This window comes from Leguminivora glycinivorella, chromosome 23 (assembly GCF_023078275.1).
Source record: "Leguminivora glycinivorella isolate SPB_JAAS2020 chromosome 23, LegGlyc_1.1, whole genome shotgun sequence".
Taxonomy (NCBI): Eukaryota; Metazoa; Arthropoda; class Insecta; order Lepidoptera; family Tortricidae; genus Leguminivora; species Leguminivora glycinivorella.
In genome coordinates, this window is record NC_062993.1 from 193,411 (window position 1) to 209,622 (window position 16,212).

The 16,212-nt window shown below is 38.2% G+C and overlaps 1 protein-coding gene across 2 annotated transcripts in view; it reads left to right on the plus strand.

Moving 5' to 3' along the window:
* Positions 1–2,806: 2,806 nt before the first annotated feature.
* The window catches only part of LOC125238325 (G protein-coupled receptor kinase 2), a 129,708-nt gene continuing 116,302 nt past the window's right edge, over positions 2,807–16,212 (plus strand). The window contains exon 1 of one of the 2 annotated variants that reach the window (XM_048145629.1): positions 2,807–3,403. In XM_048145629.1, coding sequence (XP_048001586.1) covers positions 3,352–3,403 — 52 coding nt within the window. In that variant the 5' untranslated portion in view covers positions 2,807–3,351. The remainder of the gene's footprint in view (positions 3,404–16,212) is intronic. The other variant, XM_048145628.1, reaches the window with a different exon arrangement.

A 16,212-nucleotide genomic window follows, 5' to 3' on the forward strand; every position in this document is an offset into this window, starting at 1 on the left:
GATATAGAATTAGAGATGTATAAAGTCTCTAAATGTCATATTATTACTAACTATAATCAATACATAAAGAAAGTGCAAACAGATACAAAGATAAAAGAAATCTATAATACTTCAATAGTTGTAAAAGACTGAATATTACAAGTAAAAATATTATACTTAATCAAATAATCCATGGAGATGTATAGCGTCTCCAAGAGTCAAATTTTATAAAATTAAAATATTTAAAAGTAAAAACCTTTGTCAAATAATACAAAAAAAAATAATACAGAAAATGAACAGCTAAATTACACATTTCAAGAGATGTACAAGTCTCTAGTTGTCAATCATTAAAGAACAAATCAAGTTTACAAATAAGGGCCAATCAAGGTTACAAATTAAGTTTAAAAATATAATCAAAATCTCAGAGATGTATAAGGTCTCTAAGTGTCCAAAAAACTAACATTAACTTAATCAAACGACAACAAGGTCATTAAAGTAAGGAATCTATTTTAAAATAAAATAAAATAAAAACTAAAAAATAACAGAAAATAAGAGAACAGAGGGTGATAGAAGTAAATTTTATTTAAAGAAGGAATTCAAACAGCTATGAAAGTTACATTTCAAAATCAAAATCAAATCAAAAATCAAAAATTATTTATTTGTGAAACGTACATATTACATGATACGGGGGATGGAGCCACCCGGTAAGCAAATAAATGCCTGTGTTGGGAGGCACCGCTCTTCCCTTAATATTATGAATTATTATACATTTTGTAGAAGGTATAATTATTTTATGTATATAAACTAAATAAGCTAAATAAGAACAGCTAGAACATAAACATAATAGTATTTAAACATGTAGGTATATAAGTACAAAAAACATTATGATATAATAACAATTCAATATTTAAAACACTATCAACTCAAGGTACATGCGTGTATGCGCGCGCGCGCGCGTGTGTGTGCGTGTGTGTGTGTGTGTGTGTGTGTGTGTGTGTGTGTGTGTGTGTGTGTGTGCGTGCGTGCGTGCGTGCGTGTGTGTGTGTGTGTGTGTGTGTGTGTGTGTGTGTGTGTGTGTGTGTGTGTGTGTGTGTGTGTGTGTGTGTGTGTGGGCGTGTGTGTGTGTGTGGGCGTGTGTGTGAGTGTGAGTGTGTGCTTCCTAGTATGGCGGTCGTAACATATCCTCCGTATCTTCATACGTCTTACTTTTAAGCCACTTGGTGATAAGCGATTTACATTCGTGATATGATTTTGAGTGAATGTCTAGTTCTCTGTTGATTTTATTATAGAGGTATGAGGATTTTGTATTAAATTGTGAGCTTGCAAAGTATGTGCGAGTATGTGAAGTCATTGCTACGTTAATTATATAAACAGTTTTCGGACAGAAAGAAGACCGCTGATCTGGTATAAACGTTCAGTAGAAAATTGTCTCTTCTTAAAATACATGATCTTTATGAGAGCACGTTGACAGCGTTCAAGGTATATAAAGCGGCTTTTCGCTGCATTACCCCAAATCGGTATACAATACACTAGGACAGATTGCACCAGGGATATATATATTTCATTTAATATATTGCGAGATTTTGCCTGTGTGTTGTTACCTGGTACAATGTGTCTCAGTGTCATAAATATCCAAAGCAGCTTCCTAACCCTAGTATCATTACTAGGGTTAGGAAGCTGACCCTAGTAATGATACTAGGTTGACCAAGTCATCTTGGTCAAGGTGAGAATACCATTTCAGGTGCTGGTCTACATTTACACCTAGGTATTTTATTTCAGTTACCTTTTCAATAGTAGGGCAGGTACATAACGACGTAGTACAGTATGAAAGGTGGCACGAATGAATTTTAAGATTCATCGGCATCGGCTGCGTGAAATTGGTAATGCTGAAGCACATATATTTAGTCTTGTCGGTGTTTAACGTGAGTAAATTTGTTTTAAGCCATTTTGATATCTGGGCCATTCCCAGCTCTGTAATAATTTTCAACTCTTCCCACGAGTCTCCATTGAAAACAACGGCGGTGTCGTCTGCGTAAGAGAAGATACTTGCATTTGGGATGATAATGTCGCAGAGGTCGTTAATATAGACCAAAAATAACGTTGGACCCAACACGCTTCCTTGAGGTACTCCATATAGGACGTCCTCATCTGTACTAACATAATCACCCAGTTTAACGCGTTGCTTTCTACCCCATAGGTAATCCTTAAAAAGTAAGAGCGGTGCAACATTTGCCGAGATCGAGCAGTTAGTGGCCGAACCCAATATCATCGGCGAAACGAAAGCCCACAGACTACGCTTGTCACTTACTTAGAATGGGAAACGATTGGGCAATGTCAAGAAAGCGTTCTTGGGTCGACCGGTTGGTGGCCGTCCGGCGGGTCGACCCAGGTATCGCTGGGTGGGAGGACAGTGTGGTGGCGGATCTGCGTCGGCTTCAAGTTAGTGACTGGCAAGAGGCTGCGCAGGATCTAGACAGGTGGCGATCTCTCGTTTCGGAGGCCAAGATTCACTTTGGATCAGTGAGCCAAAATAGTTAGTTAGTTATGAAAGTTACATTACGCTTTTTGAATAGCATAGTAGAGCCTATTATAAAAACTTACAAATAGGAGCTGGATAGATAAGTGTATATTTAAAAGTATTTCGATTTATAAAAATAAGACAGGTCGTACAAAGAAGAAAAAAATTAAAATTTATATTTATATTTAAAATTTTATATGTAATAAATACCTACTGATACTTACATTACGTTACGATTGATATTATTTATTTTAACAATTTTTTCGCATTTCATATTATTCTTGTGCTGATATTTCGTAAAACGGAAATGACCCTTTCTCCGGCCCAAACGTTGAATGCGTTCAGTTTTGTTCGTAATAGTGCCACGTTGATGTAATAGGCCCTTGACGTGAATGACATAAAAATCGTACTAAAGAAAGTTCAACTCATGCCGTTATGGTAGAAAACAGTAGTATCGTGCATAATAGGCTGGCAACCGCATTTACAATTTCTACCTCACAGTAATTTTATAGCGTTTCGCGTAGTCCGTCGTCAATAATTCGCTAATATTCGGGCGTGTTCACCGATTACGATCAAATAACTGAAACAAAGTGACCGGTCAGCGCCTCGGTGTTCAGTGAGTCGCACGCGGTCGGCCTGCAGTGAGACGTGTTCGTGCCACCACACCCTCGAGCGCGGTGTGACGGTGTCGGTGCTCTGGGCCGGAGTGTTATGTGGTCGGGCTAGCGCAGTGTCGTGCAGTGTGCGTGCGGGAGCATTGATGGGCTGCAGGGGCTGGCGCAGCGCGGCGGAGCGGCCGCTGCGGCGACACCTCGTTTGCCGGAAGGACGCCTCAACTCGCCACACTGGAACTAATGGAATTAGAGAACATCGTCGCCAACACAGTCTATTTGAAGGCCAGAGAAGGTACGGTCGCTTCTTATCAAGGTCCCGTAAGCCCCGGTAGCCGAAGCGCTCGTATCGTAAATTTAAAAAATAGCCTCGCGTTTGGAATTATTCATGACTACACGATTCTGTATTCAAATCAGTCAGTCTGGGGCTTGTCAAGTGGAAAATAGGCCCCGTTGTCTCTAGAAACGTCGTCCACTTGGTAGTCTGCGGTTCTGAGTGATTTGAATGTAATTAGATATCAATTGCATAGGTTAACACTATGTACCTCATTGACAATCGAAAAAAGAAATAAAGATCACATTGCATCCTTCCGTGTTTGATGATCAGTAATGTTAAGCAGTTCTCAAAGTTATTAAAGATGAGATCTGTGTTTCTTCGGTCCGTGTTTGATTACACTCGAGATTCCCATGAAGCATGCTTTCACCCTTACTATGCAAGACAATAATAATGACTATCAAGATTACACACGGAGAGTGAAGATTAGCAAAAGCCATGAAGTAACACTCCGGACAGTTTGAAAGTCCAGATTGTAGTTAATGCTGACATGGGCCATTTTTTTCAAAGTTGTCCACCCCACTTTTTTTGTAAATGGATATTTCTTACTCGATTAATACTCAGAATCGCGAGGTCTTTCCATCCTGATAGGAGAAAAAATGTCCCAAGATTTCCATACATTTTTTTGAACCTTCCATTCTATTACCGCCATACATAATGTATGAAAAAATGGCAATGGAATGGGAAAAAAACCTTGGGACACTTTTTTTGTCCTATTAGAATGGAAAGAGCTCGCGATTCTGATCAAAATTTCCAAATAAAAAAAAGTGAGGTGGACAACTTCAAAAAATGGCCCACATAGCTTATACTGATGACCCATCCCAAATCAAATGAAAGTGGCAGGAGGAGTATAGTTAGGATGATTATGAGCCAAGGTTCAAGTTCAATACAATATTATGTGATCAAGTCAGTCAGGATTATCAACATCTGCCGGCGTGGGTTCCCTCTATTTGGCATAACTTTAATTGTCCGAAACGATTTTCGCATAACAGACTTCGCATAATCGATTTTCGCCGAATGTTAATTTGGCAGAAAACTTATTTGTCATAATCGAAAATAATACGAATAACACATTGTCCGAAAATAAGTTCGCATAATTCTGTTTACGCCGATTGTTTTTATGAATAAAATTAATTCGCATAATTGTATTTGGCATATTTCTTAAAATCAGAATATCCACCCATACTAAATGCTGTTAAGAGAGTCGGTTTGGTTAGGTTAGAACTGCAACCTCAACAAATAAAACATTTTGTCAAGAATTTCGGTTAGGTTAGGTTAGAACTGCAACATTAATATAGTAGTATTACCTATGATAAAAATTCTGCGTAGTAAATTTCCACTAAACCATGTTATGCAGAAATAATTTATGCATAAAAACCATTCGGCGAATAACCTTTATGCATGAAATATATTCGGAAAAACAAAAATATGCCTAGACAAATTATGTGTAACTATACTATGCCATAACAGATTATGCGAAAGGTGAATTATGCCAAAAGAATTCTCGATTGTAAAATTATGCCAAAACAAGGGGAACCCTGCCGGCTTCCAATTTTATCACTTGTCCACCACGTGGATAAGACAACTGTCTCTCTCACACTGACATACTTGGCAAAGTCACGCCTTGGAACAAGCTACCAGAGGAAGTAGTCCTCAGCACCCAACATCAACAGTTTTAAGAACAAATTAGACAAACATAATAATATGAGATAAACCTAGAAAAAGATACCAGGATACAGGCCATATCAGTTGTTTTTTCAACTGCCTGCCTGAATTATATAAATAATAATAATAATAATAATAAAGCGTGACGGATGCTTTATCCACGTGGATAAGTGATAAAATTGGAATCATAATACGCCGGCAGGTCAGCAACACTGAATACCCTAATTATCTAAGTTTTATTTTATTTACACCTTATTTTACAGGAAAATGGGCAAAACGTATTCATAATTTATGGCATTTTTCCTTAGAGGGCCCTTTCAGACAGATTTAGAATAATAACATTTATTGAGTAACTGCAGAATATGCATCTGAAAATAACAAACATCAATGATAAGGTTGTTATTTACAACAAGAACTGCATCCAACAAACATGTGTGTCTCCACTGATTCAATCACCTGTGACAGGCAAACTGCTCCACTGATCTAAATAAGGACACTTCTCTCTGTGAAGGAGCGTGAACGCACTAACACTGTACATAACTCCTGCACTTACTTCCTTCTGGCGCCGCGCGCCTCAAGTATCACTTTACAACTCAATGAGTTGTGGTTGACAGCCAGGCCACAGACAGTTTACTAATATTTACTGTTTGTGAACTCTAACACAATGTAGTAAGATATACTGTAGGTCAGTACTGTGTGTCAGTGTTAGAACAGGCATGTAATGTATGCTTATCATGGAACAGTTTTATTGAATCATTAATTGGTTTATTGACTGACAGAAACTTTAGACTTTTGGAGCAATCTATTAATAATCTATTACAGCATAACTTCATTTCTGTTACCTAATTTATGTAATTTCCTTGTTTCTCCAGTTCTTTTTGTATTCCATTGTTAGTTTGGTGTTGGTTTGGCCATAGCCCATGTCACATTGAAACCATCAACATTATTTAATTCTATTTTGTGCTAAATTATCCCTTTATCTATAAGTTGAGCAAAGTTGCCAAATTAGGTAATTATTATGTTGAAGCTCAGAAACTGGTGAAAGTATAGATGTCTATTAATATGTTGTTGTGAATGTTTTTCTTATAAGTTGCTGTATTTGTAATTTCTTGAAGAATGTAATATTTTGCAGAGCTAAACAAATAAAGTTGTAGATATTTTATCTTGAATCTCTTATTAGTAGGATAGGACTAGTAAGCTTTTTGTATAGTGAATGTTGATTAATGTTACATTGTTTGCTTCATTATGAAAATAACAAGATGCAAAAGTATTATTATTTACATTGACATCAATTGTACAGTTGAGTTCATAATTATGTATACATTTTTTCACATGTTTAGATTAGGAAAAGGTTAAAACTTTGTTAGTTGAGGCAAACAACCACATTTATTGTGATTTTATAGGTATTGAATATTTTTTTCCCAACTATGTAGGAATGTTGTGTAAAATGAAGTGAATAGGTTGGGTGCGTAGGTATGGTACAGTGATAGCTTATCATGACTAATGAATACTGGTGTTTGTGGCCGCTTCTTGGAACTGGAGTTAACAATGTTAATCTAATGCACGTTTGGTATTTGCCACTAACATTTTTGAGGAAAAATATAACAGGAACCTGTATGTACAACTTATAGAAAGAATATTTTTTTATGTGTACATGCCGTTATGGATTCCCATACTATCTTTACATGTGCAAATAAAGTTGGGGAATCAGTAGGATCAAAATAGTAATAGATAAACATAATATAGTGATTTATACATAAATAATTGATTTATAACAATAGAAAATCCCCCAATGAGGGCGCCACTGGCAGGAGGACGCAACGCAATCTTAAGAAAAGCCTATCATAGTCTTTTAACAAAATAGTATCTCATAATTACTTTACAGCTCATTGTTTCTGTGATATTTGCCATCAAAGTTTGTTTTAATTATGTACTTTAAAATTGAAATCTCTCTTGAAGTTTTAGAAAAGTCAAAGGTAAATCCAAACATGTCGCTTTCATGTATGTACCCTTCACTAAAGTCAAATTTCAATAAAAGTGTTTTAATAGATATATATATATATATATATATATATATATATATATATATATATATATATATATATAGTCCTCCTCACCGATTTCGGCGATGGCGACCCCAGCAACTATGGATTACGCCTGTTATGGGCTCTAATATGGCTGGCCAGGCCGAACTTCGTCTTAAAGACTCTTTGGCAAGTGCTACAATAGAGTTGGCCAGAGGTATTGTATGTATATACGTAGGAGGGCTTCGGTCTGTCTTTGCGTTGCTGGCGTTTGGCATCTAAAGTATTGAGGCGTCTTTCCTCGAATACTTTGATATTCTTAAAGATTGTTGATCGCCAAGATGACCTATCTGCAGCAATAAATAGAGATAAAAGATTGAAGAACCGATGGCCATTGGTCTTATAATTCTATCTGTAGTGCAATATTAGGAGTTTGAACTCAAAACGTGTCAAAAATCGATGGAAGCCGTGTGGAGCCCCTTAAGCAAAGGTTTTTTTTTCAATACTTTTTGGACAACATTATCAAAAGCTTATTTCGCCAAACCGTCATTTTAGTTAGAATAAGTTCACCGTAAGCCCAGTCTTAACATAAAATAAAATGGTCCTTGGATTTTAATCAGTTTTAAAAGTTCCACAGCGTCTAATTTAAAAGAGATGTTCTGTATTTTGCAGTGAAGGATATCATTCGATAGTAAAAGCTGCGCGCTCCGCACACGAGTGCAAACAATGCAAACGTCATCGCATAAATCGCGCAATAGCGACTGAATAAAGCCACATTTACATGAATCGGCCGTAAAGCTGAATTGTGTACACTACACGGAATAGTTTCATCTCGGGGCGCGACGCCAAGCGACGACTACCCTCGCCTCGCTCGGGGAGGTCAGAAATAAGGGCTGTTGTCATTTATGATCTACATTTACGAGCTTTTATTTAACTCTCATTGTTAGGCGGCTGTCACACGACACGATCCGGGTATCGCATGCGACGTTTAAGTCGTCTTGTTAGTATAGTAGTTATATGGGACAATTGTATGTACCTAGAGTAGTCTATCCGCGTCTAAGCACTCATGCAGTTATGCACTAACTGTGGTATGGTATGGATGCATCTTCTAGTTGTAGAATGGAAAACCATCGTATTCTGCATATAAATACAAAACACAGTTCTTTATATTACAGTATAAGGTCTACAGTTAGTATGTAAATGTCTGCCAATAATCGCAGAGCCTGGGCCGGTCCACGAGGGGTCTCATTGCCCGCATCCTGCCCTCGGGTTATTTCTATCTGACACGAGTCGCGATCACATCATGCACATGGCAAGGGGCCTATTTGCTAATCATAACACTTAGGACCGGTTCTCACAAACTGTTTGTCAACATGTTAAGACGATCGCTTTCACACGCGTCCACATCAGTTAGGATTTCAAATTGCTCAATGCTCAATTGCTGATGTTGTTTTTCGGTTGAATGTCGGGAAGAACAAATTGATGTCAGTTTGACATATACTTACCTACAAATAAAACACTTTGGACTTAATGGGATTTATGAGCGAGAGCGACCCGCCCGGCTGTGTCCGGGTTACACAAAAACTTAACAAATTGGCCCTGAACAAAAAAATCTATTGGTGACGCAATAACGGGAACTTGATTCCATATGTCGCACTCGCACTTCCACAGCCAGCACTTCTCTGCCAATAAGATGCGACATCTGACTTCCGACAGCTTCAGCCAGAGCTTCCAGACCAATCCGCTGAACTCGGGCCAATGATACCTGTTTAGCGCGTGATATATGACAGGCCTGGCTCCGCCACCCTTCCTCCGCGGTCTTACATATGCATCACATAATTGCAAACATCAATCATAACGTTGTTATTTATAACAAGGACTGACAAAGTGACAACTAAGGGCCGAAGCAGACTGTATGGAACGCCGACTGCAACTTCGGCGTGCAATCCCTTCCTACTCCGTCTCTATAGTGGTCATAAATAAAGATCAAACTTAATATCCAATTGAATAGTAGGTACAATCAGATATTGAGAGCAACTTTAACCTATTGCTTTATACTCCTGCTACAAGTAGCTACACGTCCGTGTTGTCATACAAAATGAATGAAAGGGAATTTCCTTTCCCGATAAGTTAAATTGAGAAGTAGTCGGTATCTTGAGGACAGTTGTCTCGCGGAGAGATTAGGCCGAGATACCGGCTATCCTTCGACATGTCACCGCCGCGCTGGCTGCTATCTAAAGTGGCTTTCGTAACGAGAGCCTCGGGCGCCACCGCCAGGGTTCCGTGTTCCGTTCCGTCCAGCATGGAGAAATAACTAGGCTTGACCGGAGTGCTTACCTACTGTTTTCATTAATACATCGAATGGGAGTTATGGAAAACCTAAAATATATGTATTCCTTTTTAAATTAAAACCTGATAAAAAATAACAAATGGAATATCAACTCTTCATGTTGTTCAGGCGAATCAAACCGCTTGGTGTTACTCGTGTCTTCATTACGAATATGCTTAAGTATGTTATGAACATAAAAATAAGTTAACCAGAGTATCATTTGATGAAGAAAACGGAAGTTTTAGTTAAATTCATATTAAGAGTGATTCAGTTTTGCGAAGTCTATTTTTTGTCAAAAAAGTTACTTTTCAGAAGATCGTAGCTTTCGTATTCGATCGTAGCGTAGACTTGTCATTTTGCATGCCACATATAGATATGTGCAATCTATAATTTAAGAACATAAGTATTCATCTTTAAAGTTTGTATTAAGGAACCCTAAGTATTAGATAACAGTGAAGATAAACGCAAGCAGCGCAGCGCCGCGGAGATAAGGCGCCGGCACTTAAACTTACGGTAGCTAATGTTTTTAAACAATGATTATTCTTTTCTATTATGACTATTACATTGCTTCCAAGGCAGGGTTTCTCAAACTTTTACTTAGCGTATCTTTAATCAGTTTTCTAAATGACAGCGATCAGTATAATATGTTATATGTAGGTACTTTAAAAGATCTAGTACTTAGTCCTTATTTCTACTCTACCACGTTCACTTCACAGTCCTGGAAGGCTTCAATAACATTTGATACGCTCTTATGGATCTACAAATAAGAACGTTTCAGGTGTTATTGCGGTTTTTGAAGAGTAACATCTTATTGCAGATGACTGTACCTAAACGTAAACACAAGCTATGGGGCTATTTTCTGGAACGGTCGAGAGTGTCGATGATTAGAAGGTTCTCTATTAACTACCGCCCGGACACCCTGTATAGGACAACTGATATCCAGTCCGGGACTACTTTTCCGCAGCATCCGACGGGCATCTCTAATTTCAATCAAAACGGCTCCATACAAGGAGGCGATGAATACAAATCGCCTGATCGACATCGGCACAAGCGGCCGGAAGCGCGATAATTACAACAGCTCCGGATGCTGCCCCCGCGAGCCCGCGAGCTGATTACGATTACAAATCCCGCTAAACAAAAACAATTACGCACATAATATTAATGCTATTTATTGTATTTCGATTGGAAGGTGTTGCTGCTAGGTACTCTAGGTACAGGTAGTGTATTTAATTGGTGCGCGCGAATAGCACCGTGAGTCAAGGTCGTGTCATTAACATTCGCGAAGGAGCGACTATAAACAGTACCCCTATACTATACTACTTGATGAGTACTGGTACTACTCGTATACTGGTGAGTGGTGAACATGCCATAGCGTTCGGTTCGGAGCGGATGCTACCCCAACGCCGCCTAAAGGTCAGACCACACCGCTGCTAAAACGGCCTTTTTCATTATAGCGCAAAAAAAGATTGGTAACAATTAGCCAAAAAAACCCGATTCCGATTTCCGATTGATTAAGTTTTGAAGGAGGAAACAGTCGAGAGCGGAACCTCGATTTTAAAGATTTTTTCGCGATATCTTTTAACTGAGTTGTTCTTAATGGACATTTTTTTTTCGATAAATCTAGTTAATAACACTAGTATATTTAACTAAAATTCCCAAACTGTAGCGTCTTAAAAATGTTGACGCTACGGACACGCAGTGAGTCCCAGTGACGAATCGTAAGGGTATTTTTTTATAGCTTGCTCCATATGCATATGAAATGTCTCGATTTTCACGCAAGTCCTCGTAGTAAAAGCTTATGTAGAAGCCGTAAAATTTACGGTAGTCACTACGATTCCGAACCGCACCGCATGCAATAGAAACGTACGCATGGTACGCATTCGGCTGACGGCCACACAGCTCACGGACTGGAAACATACTTGTACTCGAAACTAGAGTTTTAAAACTTTATTTCATAAACCGGTTGCATGGAACTCTCACAAGTCTCACCCGATGACGTTTTGCGATTTGAAAAACACCTAGAATTTACAGACAATATACACCAGACTGGTGTCACCACCACCAGCACCAGGGGGTCGATTTTTGAATCTCGGCCATTCGATTTCGTGAAATTCGTTTAACAATATCTCCACAGACAGACAATCGAAAACGAGTGGTCATTACCACTAGTTACAAAATTACTAGCCGTCCTTTTTCAAAAATAGCATTATGGTCCAAGAGCTGGCAGGATTTTGGAGTAGGTCCTTGAGGCAACCTGGAAAGGTGCTCAGATGCTTCTCTGATCATAGCCAACATCAGGTCTGCAAGTCTGGCAGCTGGGGAGCGGGGCTTTATCGAGCTATGAATTTTTAAAGATTTAATTTTTTGAGGCCCAAAAAAGGTGTTTGAGGCAACCTGGAATTATTAAAAAGTGAAAATAGAGTTCCTCAGAAGTCGCATAGTATTTATGCCAGATCATTTGGCCGGGTCCTTCACCGTGCCAGAACGGTACAAAGTGGTAAAAAAAAATTCCAAAAAGGTTCTTGAGGCAGTCTGTCATTTTTACCAGTGAAAGATGAGGGTCTAAATAGCCATGGAAAAATAATGCCATGACATGAGGTGGGGTCCGTACCCTGCCATTCGATCTTGAAAGTCAATTTTTTAGTTTTTCGTAAATAACTCGTAAACGGTGGCCCACAGCAAAAAAATATGTTAAACAGAAAATATCTACATAAAATTTCCTACAAGAAAGGTTATGTACGTTTTTTCGAAAGGATCAATATATAAATGGATAATTTAGTAAGAAAGTTTTTTTTAATCGATTACATGCTCTGTTTTTCGTCAATACCTCGTAAATGGTGGCCCACAGCAAAAAATTATGTTAAACAGAAAATATCTACATAAAATTTCCTATAAGAAAGGTTATATAACTTTTTTCGCTAGGATCAATTTTTTAGTTGGAAAGTATTTTTAAATAGATATTTGGGCCGTTTTTTGTTGATAACTCAAAAACGGTGGCTCACAGCCAAAAATAATGTTAGACAGAATTAATCTACATAATATTTCCTACAAGAAAGGTTCTATACGTTTTTTCGCTAGAATCAATATTTTAGTTGGAAAGTATTTTTAAATACATTTCACGGGCAGTTTTTAGGGTTCCGTAGTCAACTAGGAACCCTTATAGTTTCGCCATGTCTGTCTGTCCGTCCGTCCGTCCGTCCGTCCGTCCGTCCGTCCGTCCGTCCGTCCGTCCGTCCGTCCGTCCGTCCGTCCGTCCGCGGATAATCTCAGTAACCGTTAGCACTAGAAATCTGAAATTTGGTACCAATATGTATTTCAATCACGCCGACAAAGTGCAAAAATAAAAAATGGAAAAAAATGTTTAATTAGGGTACCCCCCCTACATGTAAAGTGGGGGCTGATATTTTTTTTCATTCCAACCCCAACGTGTGATATATTGTTAGATAGGTATTTCAAAATGAATAAGGGTTTTTTAAGATAGTTTTTTGATAATATTAGTATTTTCGGAAATAATCGCTCCTAAAGGAAAAAAAGTGCGTCCCCCCCCCTCTAACTTTTGAACCATAAGTTTAAAAAATATGAAAAAAATCACGAAAGTAGAACTTTATAAAGACTTTCTAGGAAAATTGTTTTGAACTTGATAGGTTCAGTAGTTTTTGAGAAAAATACGGAAAACTACGGAACCCTAAACTGAGCGTGGCCCGACACGCTCTTGGCCGGTTTTTTGTTAATAACTCGAATTCGGTGGCTCACAGCCAAAAATAATGTTAAACAGAATTAATCTACATAATATTTCCCACAAGAAATTAAGGTTCTATAACATTTTTCGCTAGAATCAATATTTTAGTTGGAAAGTATTTTTAAATAGATTACATGGGCCGTTTTTTGTTAATAACTCGAAATCGGTGGCTCACAGCCAAAACTAATGTTACACAAAATTAATCTACATAATATTTCCTACAAGAAGGGTTCTATAACATTTTTCGCTAGGATCAATATTTTAGTTGGGAAGTATTTTTAAATAGATTTCATGGGCCGTTTTTTGTAAATACCTCGTAAACGGTGGCCTACAGCTAAATAAAATGTTCACGAGAAAAAAATCTACATAAGATTTCCTACAAGAAAGTTTCTATACGTTTTTTCGCTAGAATCAATATTTTAGTTGGAAAGTATTTTTAAATGGGCCGCTTTTTGTTGATAACTCAAAAACGGTGGCTCACAGCAAAAATAATGGTATACAGAATTAATCGTCATAATATTTCCTACAAGAAAGGTTCTATAAGATTTTTCGCTAGGATCAATATTTTAGTTGGAAAATATTTTTAAATAGATTTCATGGGCCGTTTTTTGTAAATACCTCGTAAACGGTGGCCCACAGCTAAATAAAATGTTCACGAGAATAAAATCTACATAAAATTTCCTATAAGAAAGGTTCTATACGTTTTTTCGCTAGGATCAATATTTTAGTTGGAAAGTATTTTGAAATAGATTACATGGGCCGCTTTTTGTTAATAACATTAAAAACGGTGCCCCATTACCAGAAATAATATTAAACAGAAATAATCTATATAATATTTGCTACAAGAAACGTTATGTAATTTAGTTATAACACATAATTAAATATTAAATAAACAGCAAAATCAAAACACTACATACCATAACATAACTAATAAATAACAGATGAAGGCCTAGCATCCAATCCCACACAAAACCTCATGCATTCGTCACGTATAAACGCCCATCTGCTCGCAAGAATATCAACATTAGGTGCCACGTCTAAAAACTCATTCACTATTTGCAGTGCACGAACTAGCGGTTACTTGCGGCAAAACACGGTTCGAGCGGCCGGCACCGCCAGTAGGGGTTATATGCTTTTCGTGAATGTAGGCATCACGAAAAGCATATTTCGTCACAGAGGGAACAAATAGACGGACCAGCTGGGATACTAAAACCGGGCAATCTGACTCCCCTTCAAAATACCACATGCAACAGACATCAGCACGACATTACGCCTAACTTCTAACGAGAAGAAACCCAACGTCCCCAAAAGGAATTTTGTTGGGTACAAGAATCGGTAATACCCGTACATTTTTTTATAAAAGAAACGCAAAAATGTTTTTTTGGACCTTTTCGAGCAGCAGGATGTAGGGCGCTTCATGGGGATTCCAAACGGCTGAGGCTGTCTCAAGCTTACTTCTCATGAGGGCAGTATAAGGAAGCTTTATGTCCCTGGGATTGTCAAATTCTTTGGCGTTGCGGACAACAAACCCAAGCCTGCGGTAACAGTCTGCAGCAAGCATTGTCATGTGCTCATGAAAGTTAAGGTGGGAATCTAAAACAACCCCCAAGTCCCGTATCAATGTGACACGGGCGATGGGTTTCCACCCCAGGAGATACTGCCTACACAGGGGACTACGCGCTTTACAAAAAGTAATAACCGCACAGTTGTCAACATTGAACTGAAGTTTCAGAAGTTTGTTTACAAGACTCAATTCATAAACCCGATCAATATCACTTTGTAAAGATTGTAAGTCAGAATCTTCCTGGACCCTGTAAATTAGTTTCAGGTCGTCAGCATAGAGTAGGCATTGCGCATGCTTAGGCACCAAGGCCAGATCATTGACCATAACACCAAAGAGGACCCAGAATAGAGCCCTGACTGACCCCGGAACGGGTGGGGTAGGCACTCGACACATAGCATCCGTGCTCATATTGCCGTCTATCACGTAGATAACTAGCAAAAAGGCAAAACAGTTTAGGCGAGAAACCAATGCTGCATAATTTGCTTAAGAGTACGTCGTTATCTACGCGATCAAAGGCTTTTTTTAAATCAAAGTACAGCACGTCCACCTGCATCCCTCTATCTAAGTAGCGCGAAACGGAATCAACCAAGGTTAAGAGGCATTATTCCTAAAGAAGAGCGTTTTTTGCAAAATGTAACATTTTTCATTCAAAACTATAAAGAAACTATACTTAAGTGATTATTAAAAAACTGATAATGTTCCTAAAAGAACATATCTTAAGCTAGTTAATCATAATATAATATTTTAAAATATGTCTTTTTATACTTAAAACAAATCAGTTTTTTCGGTAGACGTTTTCAAATTTCGTAGTGGGATCACTCGTTTAGAATCGTGATTGTGCTGTTAAATATGTTATTTGGGGTAATAAATGATCACAATCCTATTTGTATATCCAGCACGGGAAGCATGGTCGCGCGATAGACGATAAAATATCAGGCCGTCCGGATATCGCACTTACAAATAGTGCGATAGGGACGGCCTGCTATTTTATCGTCTATCGCGCGACCATGCTCCCCGTGCTGTACGAGGTAATCATAGTTTGACATTTTAAGATTTATTTGAAATGGTGGATTTAATAAATAACCTTCCGTATCTTCCCCATTTTTTCGATAAAAAGAGGTTTACATTATGTATTTTTCCTGGGATTCCTGCATTTATTGTAACTCTTAAATAATATTATCCTAAACTAGAACTTCTTGTTGACATATAAGAAAAAAATTATACATATAGGACATACCTTTCTGTCGACAGACATTTTTTTAAAGCACCTAAAATTCGAATAAAATACACTGTGGGCCCGCTCAGTCTGCGCCGAGCGCTCGTAGGTCGTAGACAACGGACTTGCGTTCGATCGTCCGGCGCTCCTTGCTTTCGTAAGTAGCTATATAGATAGTTCCGAGAAATGCTGTATACTGCGACTTAACAAATCTTGATCCCGTGGGTGGCAAA